The following is a 17,118-nucleotide window of genomic DNA, read 5'->3' on the forward strand; positions in this document are numbered from 1 at the left end:
ATCTTAAAGGTTTTTTTATCAATTGGAAAGCTGAGCCTGGAACAATGCACACAACTGCTTTGATGAAGCAGAGTCCCTCCATCATGTCAGAGACCTCCCTACACATAAGAAGCCCCATATACACTATATTGCCAAAGGTATTGGGACGCCAAGTTCTTCCACCCCCAAACTCCCTCATCCGTGTCTTTATGGACCTTGCTTTGTGCACTGGTGGGCAGTCATGTTGGAACAGGAAGGGGCCGTCCCCAAACTGTTCCCACAAAGTTGGGAGCGTGAAATTGCCCAAAATGTCTTGGTGTGCTGACGCCTTGAGAGTTCCCTTCACTGGAACTAAGAAGCCAAACCCAACCCCTGGAAAACAACCCCCCACATCATAATCCCCCCTCCACCAAATGATTTGGACCAGTGCACAAAGCAAGGTCCATAAAGACATGGATGAGGGAGTATGGGGTGGAGGAACTTGACTGGCCTGCACAAAGTCCTGACCTCAACCCGAAAGAACACCTTTGGGGTGAATTAGAGCAGAGACTGCGAGCCAGGCCTTCTTGTCCAACATCACTGCCTGACCCCACAAATGTGCTTTTGGAAGAATGGTCAAACATTCCCATAGACACCCTCCTAAACCTTGTGAACAGCCTTCCCAGAAGAGGTGAAGCTGAACCCTACAGAGTAAGACGCCATTAAAGTTCATGTGCGTGTAAAGGTAGGCGTCCCAATTCTTTTGTTAATATGAGAGAATATAAGAACCTCCCATCACATCAGAATTCCCCCAATCACAGAGGCCTCCCAAACACACAGTCCCCCATACATCAGAAGCCCCATGTACATAAGAGCCTACCTTCATTATAGAGTCTCCCCATCCTTGAGTCCACTCATCACAAAAGAGGCTCCCAATCACAGAGCCCCCCCCCAAAAAAAAAAAAACACAGTCCCCCCCATCACAGTGCCCACCAATCAAACAAACTACCATCAGAGAACCTTTCAATCACACAGTCATCTCTTTACTTATTTACTTCAGTAGCGTGGCAGAGGGTGGGAGGTGGAGGGGGTTTGAAGGAGGTGGACTTCCTTCCTCTCCTGAATGGTCCCCTCCCTCCCCCCAGGATAAGCATCATGCAATGCCATGGTGCAGGTGGGCCACCAACATGGCCCTATAGAGTCATTGGTTGGTATGGTGCTAGAGGCTGGTCTGCCTGCACCATAGCAACTCATAAGGTTAATCGTAGGCAAATTGGGTCCCGTACTCATGGCACCTTGGGGATTCCCAGAAAGTGACCCACCCCCCCCCCCCCCCCCCATCACAGAGTTCCCCAATCACATCAGAGTCTTCCCATCTCTTCAGAGACCTCCTAATGCAACACAAGCCCCCCTATACATGAGAACACCCCATCACATCAGAGTCCTCTCACCACATCAGAGGCCCCCCCATCACAGAGCCTACCAATCACACAATCCTTAATCACAGAGCCCCCAATCATACAGACCCCTCCTCACATCAGAGCCTGAACTTTTGGCCCCAGCATTGCAGCAGAGGGCGGGAGGTGGAGAAGGTCTGCAGGAGTTGAACTTCCATAATCTCCTGAAATGCTGGGGGTGGGCCTCCGTCAACACCATAGCATCAAATGACACCATGTGTATTGGTCCTAGAGCATCATCGGTTGTATTGGAGGCCAGCCTTCCTACACCATGGCAACTAATGGCATTAACCCAGGCCAAACTGGGTCCCGCGCTCATAGAAACCTGAGGTGAGCCCAAATGGCCTTCCTTGGTTGAGAAACTGCGGCCAGGGGGGGCAGACTGCAAACTTTGCCTGCTTTTATCTGGCCCTTCGGGCACCATTTCATCCACTGATACCAACAATGGGGCACAATTTATCCCAATGACACCTACGATGGGGCATAATTTATCCCAATGACAACAATGGGGAACAATTTATCCCACTGACACCAACAATGGGGCACAATTTATCCCAATGACACCAGCAATGGGGCACAATTTATCCCAATGACACCAGCAATGGGGCACAATTTATCCCAATGACACCAACTATGGGGCACAATTTATCCCAATGACACCAACGATGGGGCACAATTTATCCCAAATACACCAACGATGGGGTACAATATTTTCCCAATGACACCAACGATGGGGCACAATATTTTCCCAATGTCACCAATGATGGGGCACAATTTATCCCATTGACACCGATTGGGCACAATTACTCCCAAAGAAACAAATGAGGAGGCATTACTTTTCCCCCCTGATGTCTGGACCTTTTTCTCCCACTAGCCGCAGTCCGGCCCCTCTAAGGTTTGATTCACACTAACGCGTTTTTTTTTTTTTTTTTTTGCATTGCAGGGAAATTTTTTAACATGGGTTCCTATGGAACACGTTCACACCAATGCATTTTTGTGCCTCTGCGTCTTTGGAAAGGGTCAGGGACTTTTTTTCATGCACAATGCAGCGTTTTGCATGTAATAGAAGTCAATGGACCCGCATCAAAAACGCAAGTACTGCGTTTTTGCTGCAATTTGCGTTTTCTTTTCACTGTATATAGCTGGTTGTTAAGCAACCACAGTGTAAAAAAGAAAAAAAAAATGCAAAAAGGGCGGCCAAATCGCAGTAAAAACACGTGTCCAAAAACGCGACAAGCACCGCAAAAACGCTCAAAAGCAACATGCATAGATGTGAATCGAGCCTTAAAGGGGTTGTAAAGCTTCATTTTTTATTTTTTAAATAGGTTCCTTTAAGCTAGTGCATTATTGGTTCACTTACCTTTTCCTTCGATTTCCCTTCTAAATGTTTTTTTTTTCTTTGTCTGAATTTCTCACTTCCTGTTTCTCCTCAGTAAACTTCACACCATCATCTGAGCGGTGTTTAGCCAACCAGAACAGCTTACTGAGGAGGAACAGGAAGTGAGAAATTCAGACAAAGAAAACAAAGAAAAAAACTGGAGTTAGTACTTACCGGTAACTCCTTTTCCGGTGGTCTTCCAGGACAGCCCTTGAGAGATGGAGCTCCTCCCATCGACACAGGAAACACATTGCCACAGTTCAAAAGGGGGTCCCTCAGGTCCCTGGTCAGTCATTCACCAAGAACCGAAGGATGGAACTGAAAAACATATAAACCATAACAGGTAATAACATTAGTACATCACTATAATCAAATAAAGGGTGGGATCGTGCTGTCCTGGAAGACCACTGGAAAAGGAGTTACCGGTAAGTACTAACTGCAGTTTTCCCAAGTGTTCTTCCAGGACAGCCCTTGAGAGGATCCCCAAGTACTTACCAGATTAGGGGGGGGACCACGGCCTGGAGGACTTTCCTCCCAAAGGCCTGATCCTGACTAGACATTAAGTCCAGTCGGTAATGCCTTGTAAAGGTGGAAAAGCTTGACCACGTGGCTGCTTTACATACCTGCTCCGGGGTGGCACCAGCTCTTTCTGCCCAGGATGCAGACAACGCTCTTGTGGAGTGAGCTTTAACACCCTCAGGAGGATCTCTATTCAAGGCCTTATACCCCTCTGCTATAGCTAGCCTAATCCATCTAGCTATGGTTACTTTTGAAGCTTTCTGTCCCCTACGCTGTCCGGAAAAAAGGACAAAAAGGGAGTCTGAGATTCTGAATGGATTTGTTACTTTAAGATATTCTAGAATACACCTCCTCACATCCAATAAATGAAAACGTTCCTCTTTCTCATTTGCTGCATTTTGACAAAATGAAGGGAGGACAATATCTTGGGACCTATGGAAGCTAGATGCTACCTTTGGTAAGAACCCAGGGTCTGTCTTTAGAATGACTCTGTCTTCTAGGATCTGTAGAAAAGGTTCCCTGATGGAAAGGGCTTGGATTTCACTGACCCTACGGGCTGAAGTGATTGCCACCAGGAGAACTGTCTTAAATGTAATAAGCCTTAAGGAGGCCTCTGAGATAGGCTCAAAGGGTGACCCCAAGAAAGCTTTTAGTACAACTGCTAAATCCCAGGATGGGACTTTGGTGATTCTGACTGGCTTGCGTCTAGCGACTGCCTTACAGAATCTAGCGACAAAAGGATTTTCCTGTAAGCGTTCATCTAGGTACACACTTAAGGCAGCTATCTGTACCTTAATAGTACTTAGGGTTAATCCTTTGTTTACGCCTTCCTGTAAAAACTGTAGAATATTAGCCGTATTTATGTCACGGCTATTCAGCCAGCTATTAAATTTTTTCCAGACTTTTTTGTAAATAGCCCTCGTGACTGGTTTGCGACTCTGTAGTAAGGTCGCAATTACCTCATCTGTCAGGCCCTTACTCTTTAAGATTTCCTCTTCAGTAACCACGCTGAAAGCTTCAGTGTGGCGACCTGTGGATGGTAAAGAGGTCCCTGTGACAGGAGGTCCTGTCTGTAGGGAAGCCTTAGAGGCGGACAGTCTGTTAATTGTAGCAACGTTGTGAACCATGGTCTCCTGGGCCAAAAAGGTGCTACTAGAATCAAACAGGTTTTCTCCTTGAAGAATCTTGCTAGGACCCTCGGAATGAGATGAAGAGGGGGAAATGCATACGCCAGACTGAAAGTCCATGGAGTTTGCAAGGCATCTACAGCCAGGGGCTGATCTCCTGGGTTTAGCGAGAAAAAATTTGGAACTTTTGCATTCTTTTTGTTCGCAAAAAGGTCTACCTCTGGTTTTCCCCAGTGAGTTGTTATGAGATTGAATGCCTCTGGGTGTAAGGACCATTCTTGGTTCGAAATCTTTTGTCGACTCAAGAAGTCCGCCGTGTTGTTCAGTTCCCCTTTCAGGTGAACTGCAGAAATAGATTCCAGATTGGCTTCTGCCCACTGGAAAATGCGTCTGGCTACCAACATCAAACGAGGACTTTTGGTACCTCCTTGTTTGTTTATGTATGCTACAGCCGTCGTATTGTCTGAACGGACTTGTAGATGGTGACCCTGTATTGCGGGGTGAAAAGCTAGAACAGCTCTCAGGATTGCTGTTAGCTCTTTCCAATTGGAAGAGAAACATTTCTCTTCCGGGGTCCACTTGTCCTGGACCCAGTTTGAGCCGAGGTGGGCTCCCCAGCCCCAACTGCTCGCATTCGTTGTTAGTGTTGAAGTGATAGGAAGGACCCAATGAACCCCTTTGTTTAGGTTCTCCCTGTCCTTCCACCACCAGAGGGAGCGTTATATCTTTGAGGGGATCGATACCTCCTCCTCCAGATCTCTGCCCTTTAATTGTTCCAGCAGAAATCCCTGAAGGTCTCTCTGGTGGAACCTGGCCCATTGTACGGCTGGAATGGCTGCCGTCATAAGACCTAAGACCGACATTACTTCCCTCACCGTACATTTGGGGCTGCATTGAAGAAAAGATATTCTCTGCCACAGATTCAAAATCTTTCCTTCCGGCAGTATAATTTTCTGATCTACAGACTTGATCCAGTAACCCAGATACAGGATCTCCTGTGTTGGGGTTGTCTTGGATTTCTCCTGACTGACAATCCACCCTAATCGACTCAGGTTGAGTTGAGTGAATTCCAGATCCTGAGAAAGACGACTCTCCGAGCTTGCTGTTAGGTGCAGATCGTCTAGATAGGGGATAATTGAGACTGATTGAAGCCTCAGTGGAACTAAAGCCTCTCCGAGAACCTTGGAAAAGATTCTTGGGGAGGATGACAGACCGAAGGAGAGCGCTCGGCACTGAAAGTGGTAAAACTTTGTGTCTATCTGCACTGCCATCCGAAGGAATTTCTGGCATTCCTCCCTTATTGGAATATGCAGATAAGCATCCCTTAGATCCAGGGTCGCCATAAATATCTCTTTCTGCAGGAGATTCTTTATGGAATAAATGGACTCCATCCGGAATCTCTTGTAACGGATGGAGCGATTCAATGGTCGGAGGTTCATAATTAGCCTGAATCTCCCTGACGGCTTTTTTACCACAAAAATGTGCGAGTAAAAACCGTCTCCTTGTTCCTGAATAGGGACTGGTGTCAATACCTCTTGATCCACCATTTCCCCTATCAGTAAAGGTAAGGCCCTGGCCTTTTCTGAGTGACTTGGAAGCTTTGTCACCAGAAATTTGGAAGGAGGGCTGCTGTGGAATTCCAGCGCATGACCCCTTTTTATTATGTTTAAGACAAACTCGTTCGAGGTTGTCTCTTCCCATTGTGGAAGAAATTTGCTTAATCTTCCTCCCACAGGAACCCTGACGTCACTGGGGTTTGGGATCCTGATTGGGGCGGCTAAACAGTATGCCCCCTTTCCCTTTCTGTCCCGACCAATGTTTTTTGAGGGTTGAACTCTTCTCTGATTTAGAGGGTTCCTTAAAGGGACGGAAAAATTTTCTTTGAAAATTTTTCTTTTTTGCGGGAAAGGTTTTCTTTTTATCCGCCGTCCTTTCTAAGGCGGAGTCTAATTCAGGCCCGAAGACTAAGTCTCCTGTAAAAGGGACGCTGCACAGGCGGGTTTTAGACGCCGTGTCTCCCCCCCAAGTTTTCATCCATATTGACCTCCTAGCTGCCACTGAAAGTGCTGCTGACTTGGCCGTAAATTTTACGGAGTCCGTGGAGGCGTCAGAGATGAAACTGGTGGCCTTAAAAAGCATAGGGAAGGATTTCAGAAGCTCCCCCCTAGGAGTGCCTGCTTTTAGATGTTCCTGTAGTTGTGATAACCAGAACTCCAGGTTTCTAGCTACACAAGAAGTGGCTAGAGCTGGTTTTAAGCCTGCCATAGAGGCATCCCAGGCCCTCTTTAAGACAATGTCTGTTCTCCTGTCCATGGGATCTTTCAGATGGCCCATATCCTCAAAGGCCAGATCAGCTTGTTTTGAGATTTTGGATAGAGGGGCGTCTAGTTTAGGATTTTTATTCCAGACCGCCTCTGGGCTCTCATCAAAAGGGAACCTTCTCTTAAGGGATTTAGGAAAGAAAACCTTTTTATCTGGTTCCGACCACTCCTTAAGGACAAGGTCAGAAAGCACCTTGTGTATAGGGAAAACCCTTGCTTTCTTTTTTCCCAGAGCCTCATACATCATATCATGTCTGGATAACTGAGTTTCTTCCTCCTCAATTTCCAGCGTGTCATAGATAGCCCCCATTAGCTCATCTACTTCCTCAAGAGACAATCTATACTTTGAGGCTTTGGATGTTGCTTGATCCTCTTCCTGATCGGAATCAGTGTCAGAGGAATCGGGGCTAATCAACGTGGGGCTAGGCTCCCTGATCATACGGGGCTCCCCTGAGCTGGGTGTTGTAAAGCATGGTGAGGAGGAGACTGCAGTTGTTTTACTCGTGGAGGCAGCCGCAGCTGACCCTACGTCAGTGATTAACTCTCGGAGGGACTTAAAGGTCGACACCATTTCCTCTTTAAAGGAGCCCAAAAATTTTGCCAAAGGGGAATCTGTCTCAGATTTAAGCAGGTTTGTAATGCATTGCTTGCATAGGGCTTTGTTAGAGCCAGAGGACAACCTATTCCCACAATTAGGGCACTTTTTGCGGCCTGCCTTGTCTTCCTTTGGTATCTCTTTAACCTGAAAATAAGAAGACAAAGGATTTTTAGCGCCAGCCCCCTGTCCCTCCTTAGAATCACCACTAACTGCACACAACCTAGACTGTGAGTAACCACCACCGTGGGGCACTACAGAACCCATCCTACAAACACCACCGCTCCACCAGAGTAATAGCATGCCCGGCAGCCTACCTGGGATTGGCTGGTGCCTGTCTCCGCCGGAGTGTCCTGGGGAATAGTCTCCATAGTCCCCCTCTGGCGCTCCGGATCCCGCCGCTAGTCCGGTATTGCTGGACGCTGGTCGGGCTTTACAGGCACAGCGCTGGCTCTCCCTCTCCCCCTTGTACCCTAGAGACCCGGAACCGGAAGTCTCGGCACACAGAGATGACGCGGTTCCGCCGGAAGTGAACGCTCGGCGTCTCCGACCCCCTGCAACGAGGAGGGAAGATGGAAGGTTCCACTCACCACTCCTGGGGGAAACCGGCGTCATTCTGCCCCTGGCCACCTCGGCACTGGAAGGAGGAGGGTAACGGGTCTGCTCCGGTTCAGCTGGACGGTACCCGAGCCAAAAAAAAAAAGGTATGGACCCAAACTGCAGCCATAAACCAGGACCCGGTCCCTTAGGCTTGCAGGTTCTCAGGCAGCCCCTGAGAGGGGCCTCCAGGTTCCTGGCAACATGTTCCTCCGACGGAGGAAACACAAATGACTGACCAGGGACCTGAGGGACCCCCTTTTGAACTGTGGCAATGTGTTTCCTGTGTCGATGGGAGGAGCTCCATCTCTCAAGGGCTGTCCTGGAAGAACACTTGGGAAAAACATTTAGAAGGGAAATCAAAGGAAAAGTTAAATGAACCAACAATGCACTAGCTTAAAGGAACCTATTTAGAAAATAAAAAACGAACCTTTACAACCCCTTTAAGTCTGGAGGAGAGCTAACTGGTCCTTTGTTTAAAAAGTTTGGAGACCCCTGCTATAGAGGACAATCATACTGGGTTATAGAAATAGTTTTACTTAAAATAATCTTTCTTTTCTGTTTCCAGCTGCGAAATCGCATGCCGTTCGCTGCTCACTGTGCGCTCCACTTCATCTCAGTGTCCTGATCTGCATCTATGCAACTTGCCGAGACCAATCGCTACCCTCACCTTGACACTTCCTGTGGAGTCAAACACTATTGGTTAAGTTATAAGCGTGAAGTCGGAACGTCAAGATTAATAAAGTTTTCTGAATCTGAACTTGAATTGTGTTATGTCTAAAATTTGCATTTTGGTTGCCTTCCATTCCTTCACATAATTCGATCTTGTGGAGTAAACCTTGTATAGAAGAACAGCGATGAGCTTTGTACTGCCACAGCTGGAAAAATGAAAGGGTGTCCATCATGAGCCCAAAGTCAAGACAACGGGACCCCCAATGGACTGGGTTAGGGGTGGGATAAAAGAATAATGTATTCTGCCCACAAGGCAGTTATAAAAGACCATATAATCCAAAAAGCTTCTCCAATCAGGCCCCATTCACGCCCCAGCGTTTTGTAGCTGGAAGCTCGAAGCTCCAACACGCTGGAGGAGAGAAGATCAATTATTCTCTATGGAAAATAGACATGTGCATTTTGTTTTGTTTCCGAATAGAAATTCGCACAAATTTGTCATTATTCGGAAATTCGGATATATCCGAATTTCTAAATTAAAATAGTAACGGATTTAAACAAATCCGAAATAACACTTCGAATTGGAAAAAAAAGCAAATGAAATGCAAATCGACTTGAATTACAAAATAAATTTGAATAAAAAAAAAAAAATAGAAATCGATTTTCTAAAAAAAAAAGAATACAATAAAATATAATATGAAATAATAAAGCAATAGAATAAAAATAAAAGAATAGTAAAGAATAGAATAGAATTTAATAAAATAAAATAGAACATGATCGTCTTCCGAAATTCGAATAGTATAAACTCAAATTTGAGAATAAATTGGAAAATAATTCAAAACAATGGAAAATAAAATAGAAAAAAATATAACAGAATAGAATAAAATATAATATATATGATATTTTATTCTATTCTGTTCTATTGATTTTCTTTTCTATTCTAATCTTTTCTATTCGAATTTGAATTAATTCTATACAAAATTTGTTTCAAATCTTTCTTTATTATTTCTTTATAATTATAAAACATACAAAACATCCATCAACTACTACATATTTCTCAAAGCAAAAAAAAAAAAAAATTATATATCATATATATATATATATATACATATATTATACACAAAAATCAGCCCTCATCTTGAATTTGAATTAATTCTATACAAAATTTGAACCAGTAACATCTGTACCAGTGTCCTATTAACATCTGTACCAGGATACCAGTAACATCTGTACCAGTGTCCCATTAACATCTGCACCAGTGTATCATTATCTGCTGTACCAGTGTCCCGTTAACATCTGTACCAGTGCGCCATTAACATCTGTACCAGTGTCCCATTAACATCTGTACAAGTGTCCCATCAACATCTGTACCAGTGTACCATTAACATCTCTACCAGTGTCCCATTATCTTCTGTACCAGTGTCCCATGAACATCTGTACTGCTATACCATTAACATCTGTACCAGTGTCCCATGAACATCTGTACTGCTATACCATTAACATCTGTACCAGTGTCCCATTAACATCTGTACCATTGTCCCCATGTCCCATGAACATCTGTACCATTGACCCATTAACATCTGTACTAGTGTCCCATGAACATCTGTACCAGTAACATCTGTACCAGTGTCCCATGAACATCTGTACCAGTGTCCCATCAACATCTGTACCAGTGTCCCATCAACATCTCTACCAGTGTCCCATTATCTTCTGTACCAGTGTCTCATGAACATCTGTACTGCTATACCATTAACATCTGTACCAGTGTCCCATTAACATCTGTACCATTGTCCCCATGTCCCATGAACATCTGTACCAGTGACCCATTAACATCTGTACTAGTGTCCCATGAGCATCTGTACCAGTAACATCCGTAGCAGTGTCCCATTAACATCTGTACCATGAACATCTGTACCAGTGTCCCATCAACGTCTGTACCAGTGTACCATGAACATCTGTACCCTGAACATCTGTACCAGTGTCCCATCAACATCTGTACCAGTGTACCATTAACATCTCTACCAGTGTCCCATTATCTTCTGTACCAGTGTCCCATGAACATCTGTACTGCTATACCATTAACATCTGTACCATTGTCCCCATGTCCCATGAACATCTGTACCAGTAACATCTGTAGCAGTGTCCCATTAACATCTGCAGCAGTGTCCCATTAACATCTGTAGCATGAACATCTGTACCAGTGTCCCATCAACATCTGTACCAGTGTACCATGAACATCTGTACTGCTATACCATTAACATCTGTACCATTGTCTCGGTGTCCCATTATCTTCCGTACTAGTGTCTCATGAACATCTGTACCATTAACATCTGTACCAGTGTCCCATTATCTTCTGTACCAGTGTCCCATGAACATCTGTACTGCTATACCATTAACATCTGTACCAGTGTCCCATGAACATCTGTACCATTGTCCCCATGTCCCATGAACATCTGTACCATTGACCCATTAACATCTGTACTAGTGTCCCATGAACATCTGTACCAGTAACATCTGTAGCAGTGTCCCATTAACATCTGTACCAGTGTCCCATGAACATCTGTACCATGAACATCTGTACCAGTGTCCCATGAACATCTGTACCAGTGTCCCATCAACATCTGTACCAGTGTCCCATCAACATCTGTACCAGTGTCCCATCAATATCTCTACCAGTGTCCCATCAACATCTCTACCAGTGTCCCATTATCTTCTGTACCAGTGTCATGAACATCTGTACTGCTATACCATTGACATCTGTACCAGTGTCCCATCAACATCTGTACCAGTGTCCCATCAACATCTGTACCAGTGTCCCATCAATATCTCTACCAGTGTCCCATCAACATCTCTACCAGTGTCCCATTATCTTCTGTACCAGTGTCATGAACATCTGTACTGCTATACCATTGACATCTGTACCAGTGTCCCATTAACATCTGTACCATTGTCCCCATGTCCCATGAACATCTGTACCAGTGACCCATTAACATCTGTACTAGTGTCCCATGAGCATCTGTACCAGTAACATCTGTACCAGTGTCCCATTAACGTCTGTACCAGTGTACCATTAACATCTGTATAAGTGTCCCATTAACGTCTGTACCAGTGTACCATTAACATCTGTACCCTGAACATCTGTACCAGTGTCCCATGAACATCTGTACCAGTGTACCATTAACATCTCTACCAGTGTCCCATTATCTTCTGTACCAGTGTCCCATGAACATCTGTACCAGTGTACCATTAACATCTGTACCATTGTCCCCATGTCCCATGAACATCTGTACCAATAACATCTGTAGCAGTGTCCCATTAACATCTGTAGCATGAACATCTCTACCAGTGTCCCATGAACATCTGTACTGCTATACCATTAACATCTGTACCATTGTCTCTGTGTCCCATTATCTTCCGTACTAGTGTCTCATGAACATCTGTACCAGTGTCCCATTATCTTCTGTACTAGTGTCCCATGAACATCTGTACCGGTGTACCATTAACAACTTAAGGACCGAGCCTCTTTTTGAGATCTGTTGTTTACGAGTTAAAATCTGTTATTTTTTTTTGCTAGAAAATGACTTAGAACCCCCAAACATTTTTTTTTCAGACAGACTAGAGAAAAAAATGGCGGTCGTTGCAATACCTTATGTCACACTGTATTTGCGCAGTAGTCTTACAAACGCAATTATTTTTGAAAAAAAATACACTTTTTCTAATTAAAAGATAATAAAACAGTAAAGTTAGCCAAATTTATGCTGTGAACAATTTACGGTTTGAACGCGGTTTTCATATGCGGGCTCGACTTAGGTATGCATTCGCTTCTGCATGCGAGCTTGGGGGGGGTGGGGTGCTTTTTTTTCTTATTTATTTTACTTAATTTTACACTGTCCATTAAAAAAAATAAAAAATTGGGTCACCTTTATTTCTATTACAAGGAATATAAACATCCCTTTTAATAGAAAAAAAAAAGCATCACAGGTCCTCTTTAATGTGAGATCGGGGTCAAAAAGACCTCAAATCTCACATTTACACTTAAACCGGAGTTCCGCCTAAATGTTTTTAAAAGTCAGCAGCTACAAATACTGCAGCTGCTGACTTTTAAAATAAGGACACTTACCTGTCCAGGGTGCCCACGATGTCCTCACCCGAAGCGCCCCTCGGCTCCTGGGGTGGAGGTGCCGCCATCTTCAGTAAGGGAATCAGGAAGTGAAGCCTTGCGGCTTCACAGCCTGGTTCCCCACTGCGCATGCGCGAGTCGCGCTGCGCGTTCTCACTGGCCCCTGCTGTCTTCTGGGACCTGTGTGTCTCCCAAAAGACAGCGGGGGGGGGGGGGGGGAGGAGAGGCCGGACATGACATAGATCGCCACAGATTCTGCGGCGATCTATTTCCGGTAGTGAGAGCAAATACCTGTATTAGACAGGTATCTGATGCCCCTGAAAGGTGCCAAATGTGACACTGGAAAGGGGGGGGAGGAACATGATAAGCGGAAGTTCCATTTTTGGGTGGAACTCCACTTTAATGCAATAAAAAAATATATAAAAAAAGTTTTTGTTTTTTTTTCTATTAAAAAAAAATTCCCTTTTAAAGTGATTGTAGGGGTTCGTTTTTTTAAAATAACAAACATATCATATGTACCCCCACTGTGCAGCTCGTTTTGCACAGAGTGGCCCATGAACCTCGTCTTCTGGGGTCCCCTGGAGGCTCCTCCCCACATCAGATAGCCCCCTAGGAGAAGCTCTCTCCCAAGGGGGTTACCTTACGGGTGCACTCTCGAGTCCAGCATTCGGCGTCCATAGCCGCTGAATGTATGACTCTGCCCAGCAACCCCCCCCCCCCCCCCCCCCCATTATTGGATTTGATTGACAGCAGTGGCTGCACTGCTATCAGTCTATCCAATCAAGAGACGAGAACCCCAGGCAGAAAGACAGCTCATCCCTACCGGGTCAAGTTCCGGGGGTCACTGCCGGGTGTTTTCACCTTAAAGCGGAGTTCCACCCAAAAATGGAACTTCCGCTTTTCGGAATCCTCCCCTCCTCCGGTGTCACATTTGGCACCTTTTGGGGGGAGAGTGGAGCAGATGCCGATCTAATACAGGTATTTTGCTCCCACTTCTGGGCATAGATAAGCCGAGCCACCCGCAGGTATCTACACCACTTCTGGCTCCTTCTCCGCCCCCCCCCCCCCCCGCTGTCTTCTGGGAGACACACAGCTCCCAGAACATGGCAGGGACCAGTGGGGATCACACATGTGCAGCAGGAAACCAGAAAGTGAGGCTGCAAGGCTTCACTTCCTGAATCCTTTACTGAAGATGGCAGCGCCTCCACCCGAGGAACGGGCCGGCTTCGGGTGCCGACATCGCGGGCGCCCTGGACAGGTAAGTGTCCTTATTTTAAAAGTCAGCACCTGCAGTATTTGTAGCTGCTGACTTTCGAAAAAAAAAAATTAGGTGGAACTTGAAGGTTTACAATCCCTTTAAGACTATTGTACGGAAGCGACATTTGACATCGCTTCCGTCATCCAATGGTATGGAGCCGAGCGACGGCCATCTTTCCCGCACTCGGCATCCAGCCTCACAGGGGAAAGGACTTTGATTGTCTCCGCTGCTCCCAACGGTTCCAGTAAGCTGCGGAGACCACCGGGGAGCGGCACCTCTCCCGCCACCGATAAAAGTGATCATGCGGCGAATACGCCGCAGAACACTTTGATCTGAACGCCCGCTGCTTAAAACGATACGGGGGGTTATGGTAGATATCCGCTGACATAACAACAGTATTCCACGTCAAACAGCCGCCGTATAATGGCGGTGGGCCGTCCGCAAGTGGTTAACATCTGTACCAGTGTCCCATGAACCTCTGTCACAGTGTACAGAAACATCTGCAATAGTGTTCCACTGAACATCAACATCTGTCAGTGTCCCACCAATAAACGATGCGAATAACAAACGTAAAGAGCCCCATCCGCTCACGTGCGAAGGCAAACACACACGCTGTGCATACGTCTATGGCGATTCCAGCACGCATGTGAGGTAAACATATAAAAGAAGGCAGTGAGAGGAGTATATGTTTCGGTATAAATAGGTGCGATGAGGATGAGGATGAGGATGATGATGATGACACGTGCTCGTCCTCCCCATGTGCGGATCACACAGGCCCAGCCTGACATGTGCCTATCACGTGATCTCTCTCCCCAACATGGCGGCGGCCCGGTCCAGCTCAGGGTGTAGCTTCCAACCTATAGAGTAGTGTGTGAAGCTTGGGTGTACCAACATGGCGCCCCCTGGGCCGCTCCGTGTGCAGTGACGTACTTCCGGCGAGGGGCCCCGCCGGGCGTCAGAGAGCTGCGCGCGCAGCTGGACGCGGTGAGTCAGTCGGAGCCGGAGCTGCAGCGGGAAGAAAAATGGCGGAGAACGACAGCTGGGGTGAGAGAACCAGGACACTAACCGGCGGGCCCATTCTCCTCTCCCTCCGTCACCGTAGGGACCCCCCGGGAGAGGAGCACGCGGTAAACTCTCCAAGTACAACCCCCTCCCGGGGCCTCCTCATACCACCAGGGTCCGGACTACCGGGGGAGTTCACCCCCTCCACTGTCACCTCCTCCCTGACCTCCCCTTAGATCTCCCCTCAGGACTTCCCCGAACTGTCCTCCTCCTGGGGGGTCGTCATGTCACCTCACACCGACCTCCCTCTCCCCCAACGAGGGGATCCCCCTTCTCAGGAGAGCTACGTGTGACCCTATGGGGGCAGGGGGAGAGATTGGCACATGTGGGAAACTGGGTTGGGATTGGCACATAAGGGGGTGAAATTGGCACATAAGGGGGTGAAATTGGCACATAAGGGGGTGAGATTGGCACATAAGGGGGTGAGATTGGCACATAAGGGGGAGAGATTGGCACATAAGGGGGTGAGATTGGCACATAAGGGGGAGAGATTGGCACATGGGGGTGTGAGAGGATAGGGAACGGGGGTGAGATTGGCACAGGGGTAATGGATGGGGGGGGGGGTTGTGATAGGGAGCAGGGCGAAAGATTGACAGGGGGGGGGGTAAGGAACCAGAAGGGGGTAGATTCTCACAAGGGTAATAGGTGAGAGGGTGCTAAAGACTGGGGGAGAGGTTGGCACAGGTGAAGTGTAAGGCATGGGGGGGGGGGGGGAGAGCAGGAAGAGATGGGCGGTGGGATAAGGGGCAGTGCAGTAGATTTGCTCAGGGTTAGTGGATTTGAGGTGGGGGGGGGGGGAGTCGCTGGGGCATATGGAGGGTTGGTTATAGAGGGTAGCAAGAGATTGGCACGGGGTAGATTGGGGGGGGGGGATAAGGGGCAGGGAGGTAGATTTACTTAGGGGTAGTGGATTGGGGGGGGATAAGGCACAGAGAATGGGGCATGGAGTTTGGGGGGGTTTGCTCAGGGGTACTGGATGGAGGCGGGCGAATAGGGCACAAGGAGAGAATGGCACACATGGAGGAGGTGGGGGGGGGGGGGAATAGGGTACTGGGGGTGGATGGGACACCAAGGGGGGAGGGAGATAGGCGACATGGATGTCACATAGTGGAGGGGAGATATGGGGCATAGAGTTTGGGGGGGTGGGGTTTGCTCAAGGGTATTGGGGGGGGTGAATAGGGTACAGAGGGAGAGAAGGGCACACATGGAGGAGGGGGGGGGGGAGATGGGGTACTGGGGGTGGATGGGACACCAAGGGGGCAGGGGGATGGCACATTATGGGGGGGGGTGATAGGAAGTGATTGGCACAGGAGTTTGGGGGCGGGATAAGGGTCAGGGAGGCCGATTTTACTCGGGTATTGGATTGGGAGGGGGCTAATAGGGCACAGAGGGGAGCGGATGGCACACACAGAGGGGAAGGAAAGGGATGGGGGCACAGGGTGGGGAGGGGGTTGACTCAGGGGGAGTGGATTGGGCACATTTGGGACTGGGGCACATAGGGAGGTGGGTTGGGGGATATGGGGGCACAGGGTGGGGGGGGGCTGGCTCAGGGGGAGTGGATGGGGCACATATGGAGGGGAGTTGGGGGGTGGGGGTGGGGCACAGGTCACCTTCATGTGTCATCACAGCTGTTGTTGATCTTTCATTATATGTACTTCTATAGAGCTGTCAGTTTACGGAGGAAACCCGCACAGGGAGGACAGGCGGGTAGTTCAGGTTTTCTATTCCATCCATTAAAGCTCCACTCTGGGATAAAACTCTCCTGTCTGCAACCAAAACAAAAATATATATATAGTTTGGGAGTTGGAAATAATTTTCTAGCAAAAAAAAAAAAAACATTTTAACTTGTAAACAAGAAGTGTCAAAAATAGGCCGATCCTTTTACCCCGAGCGCCCCGTCATTAGTGCTAAAGCTCCGCTCATTTTAGCGGTGCTTTTCGGCCGCTAGCAAAGGGGCGCTTTTAACCCAAATAAAGGGTTTAAAAAAACCTCCATTTTTTTGCGGTGTTCTGAAAGCACTTTTCAGGCGCTTTAAAAGCGCTGCCCATTCATTCCAA

The 17,118-nt window shown here is 47.3% G+C and overlaps 2 protein-coding genes across 2 annotated transcripts in view; both read left to right on the top strand.

The window, feature by feature from the left end:
• The window catches only part of LOC143963779 (stereocilin-like), a 127,897-nt gene extending 119,222 nt beyond the window's left edge, over positions 1–8,675 (top strand). Inside the window, exon 15 of the mRNA XM_077473508.1 lies at positions 8,521–8,675. Within this exon, the coding sequence (XP_077329634.1) occupies positions 8,521–8,627 (107 nt within the window). The 3' untranslated portion in view covers positions 8,628–8,675. The remainder of the gene's footprint in view (positions 1–8,520) is intronic.
• A 6,211-nt stretch (positions 8,676–14,886) lies between these two features.
• The window catches only part of EIF3J (eukaryotic translation initiation factor 3 subunit J), a gene marked incomplete in the record, with an annotated part of 43,846 nt that continues 41,614 nt past the window's right edge, over positions 14,887–17,118 (top strand). Inside the window, 1 exon segment of the mRNA XM_077472692.1 lies at positions 14,887–15,043. Coding sequence (XP_077328818.1) covers positions 15,022–15,043 — 22 coding nt within the window.

This window comes from Lithobates pipiens, unplaced genomic scaffold, assembly GCF_037356315.1.
Source record: "Lithobates pipiens isolate NorthernLeopardFrog02 unplaced genomic scaffold, aLitPip1_a1.2 Scaffold_8, whole genome shotgun sequence".
NCBI classification, from domain to species: Eukaryota; Metazoa; Chordata; class Amphibia; order Anura; family Ranidae; genus Lithobates; species Lithobates pipiens.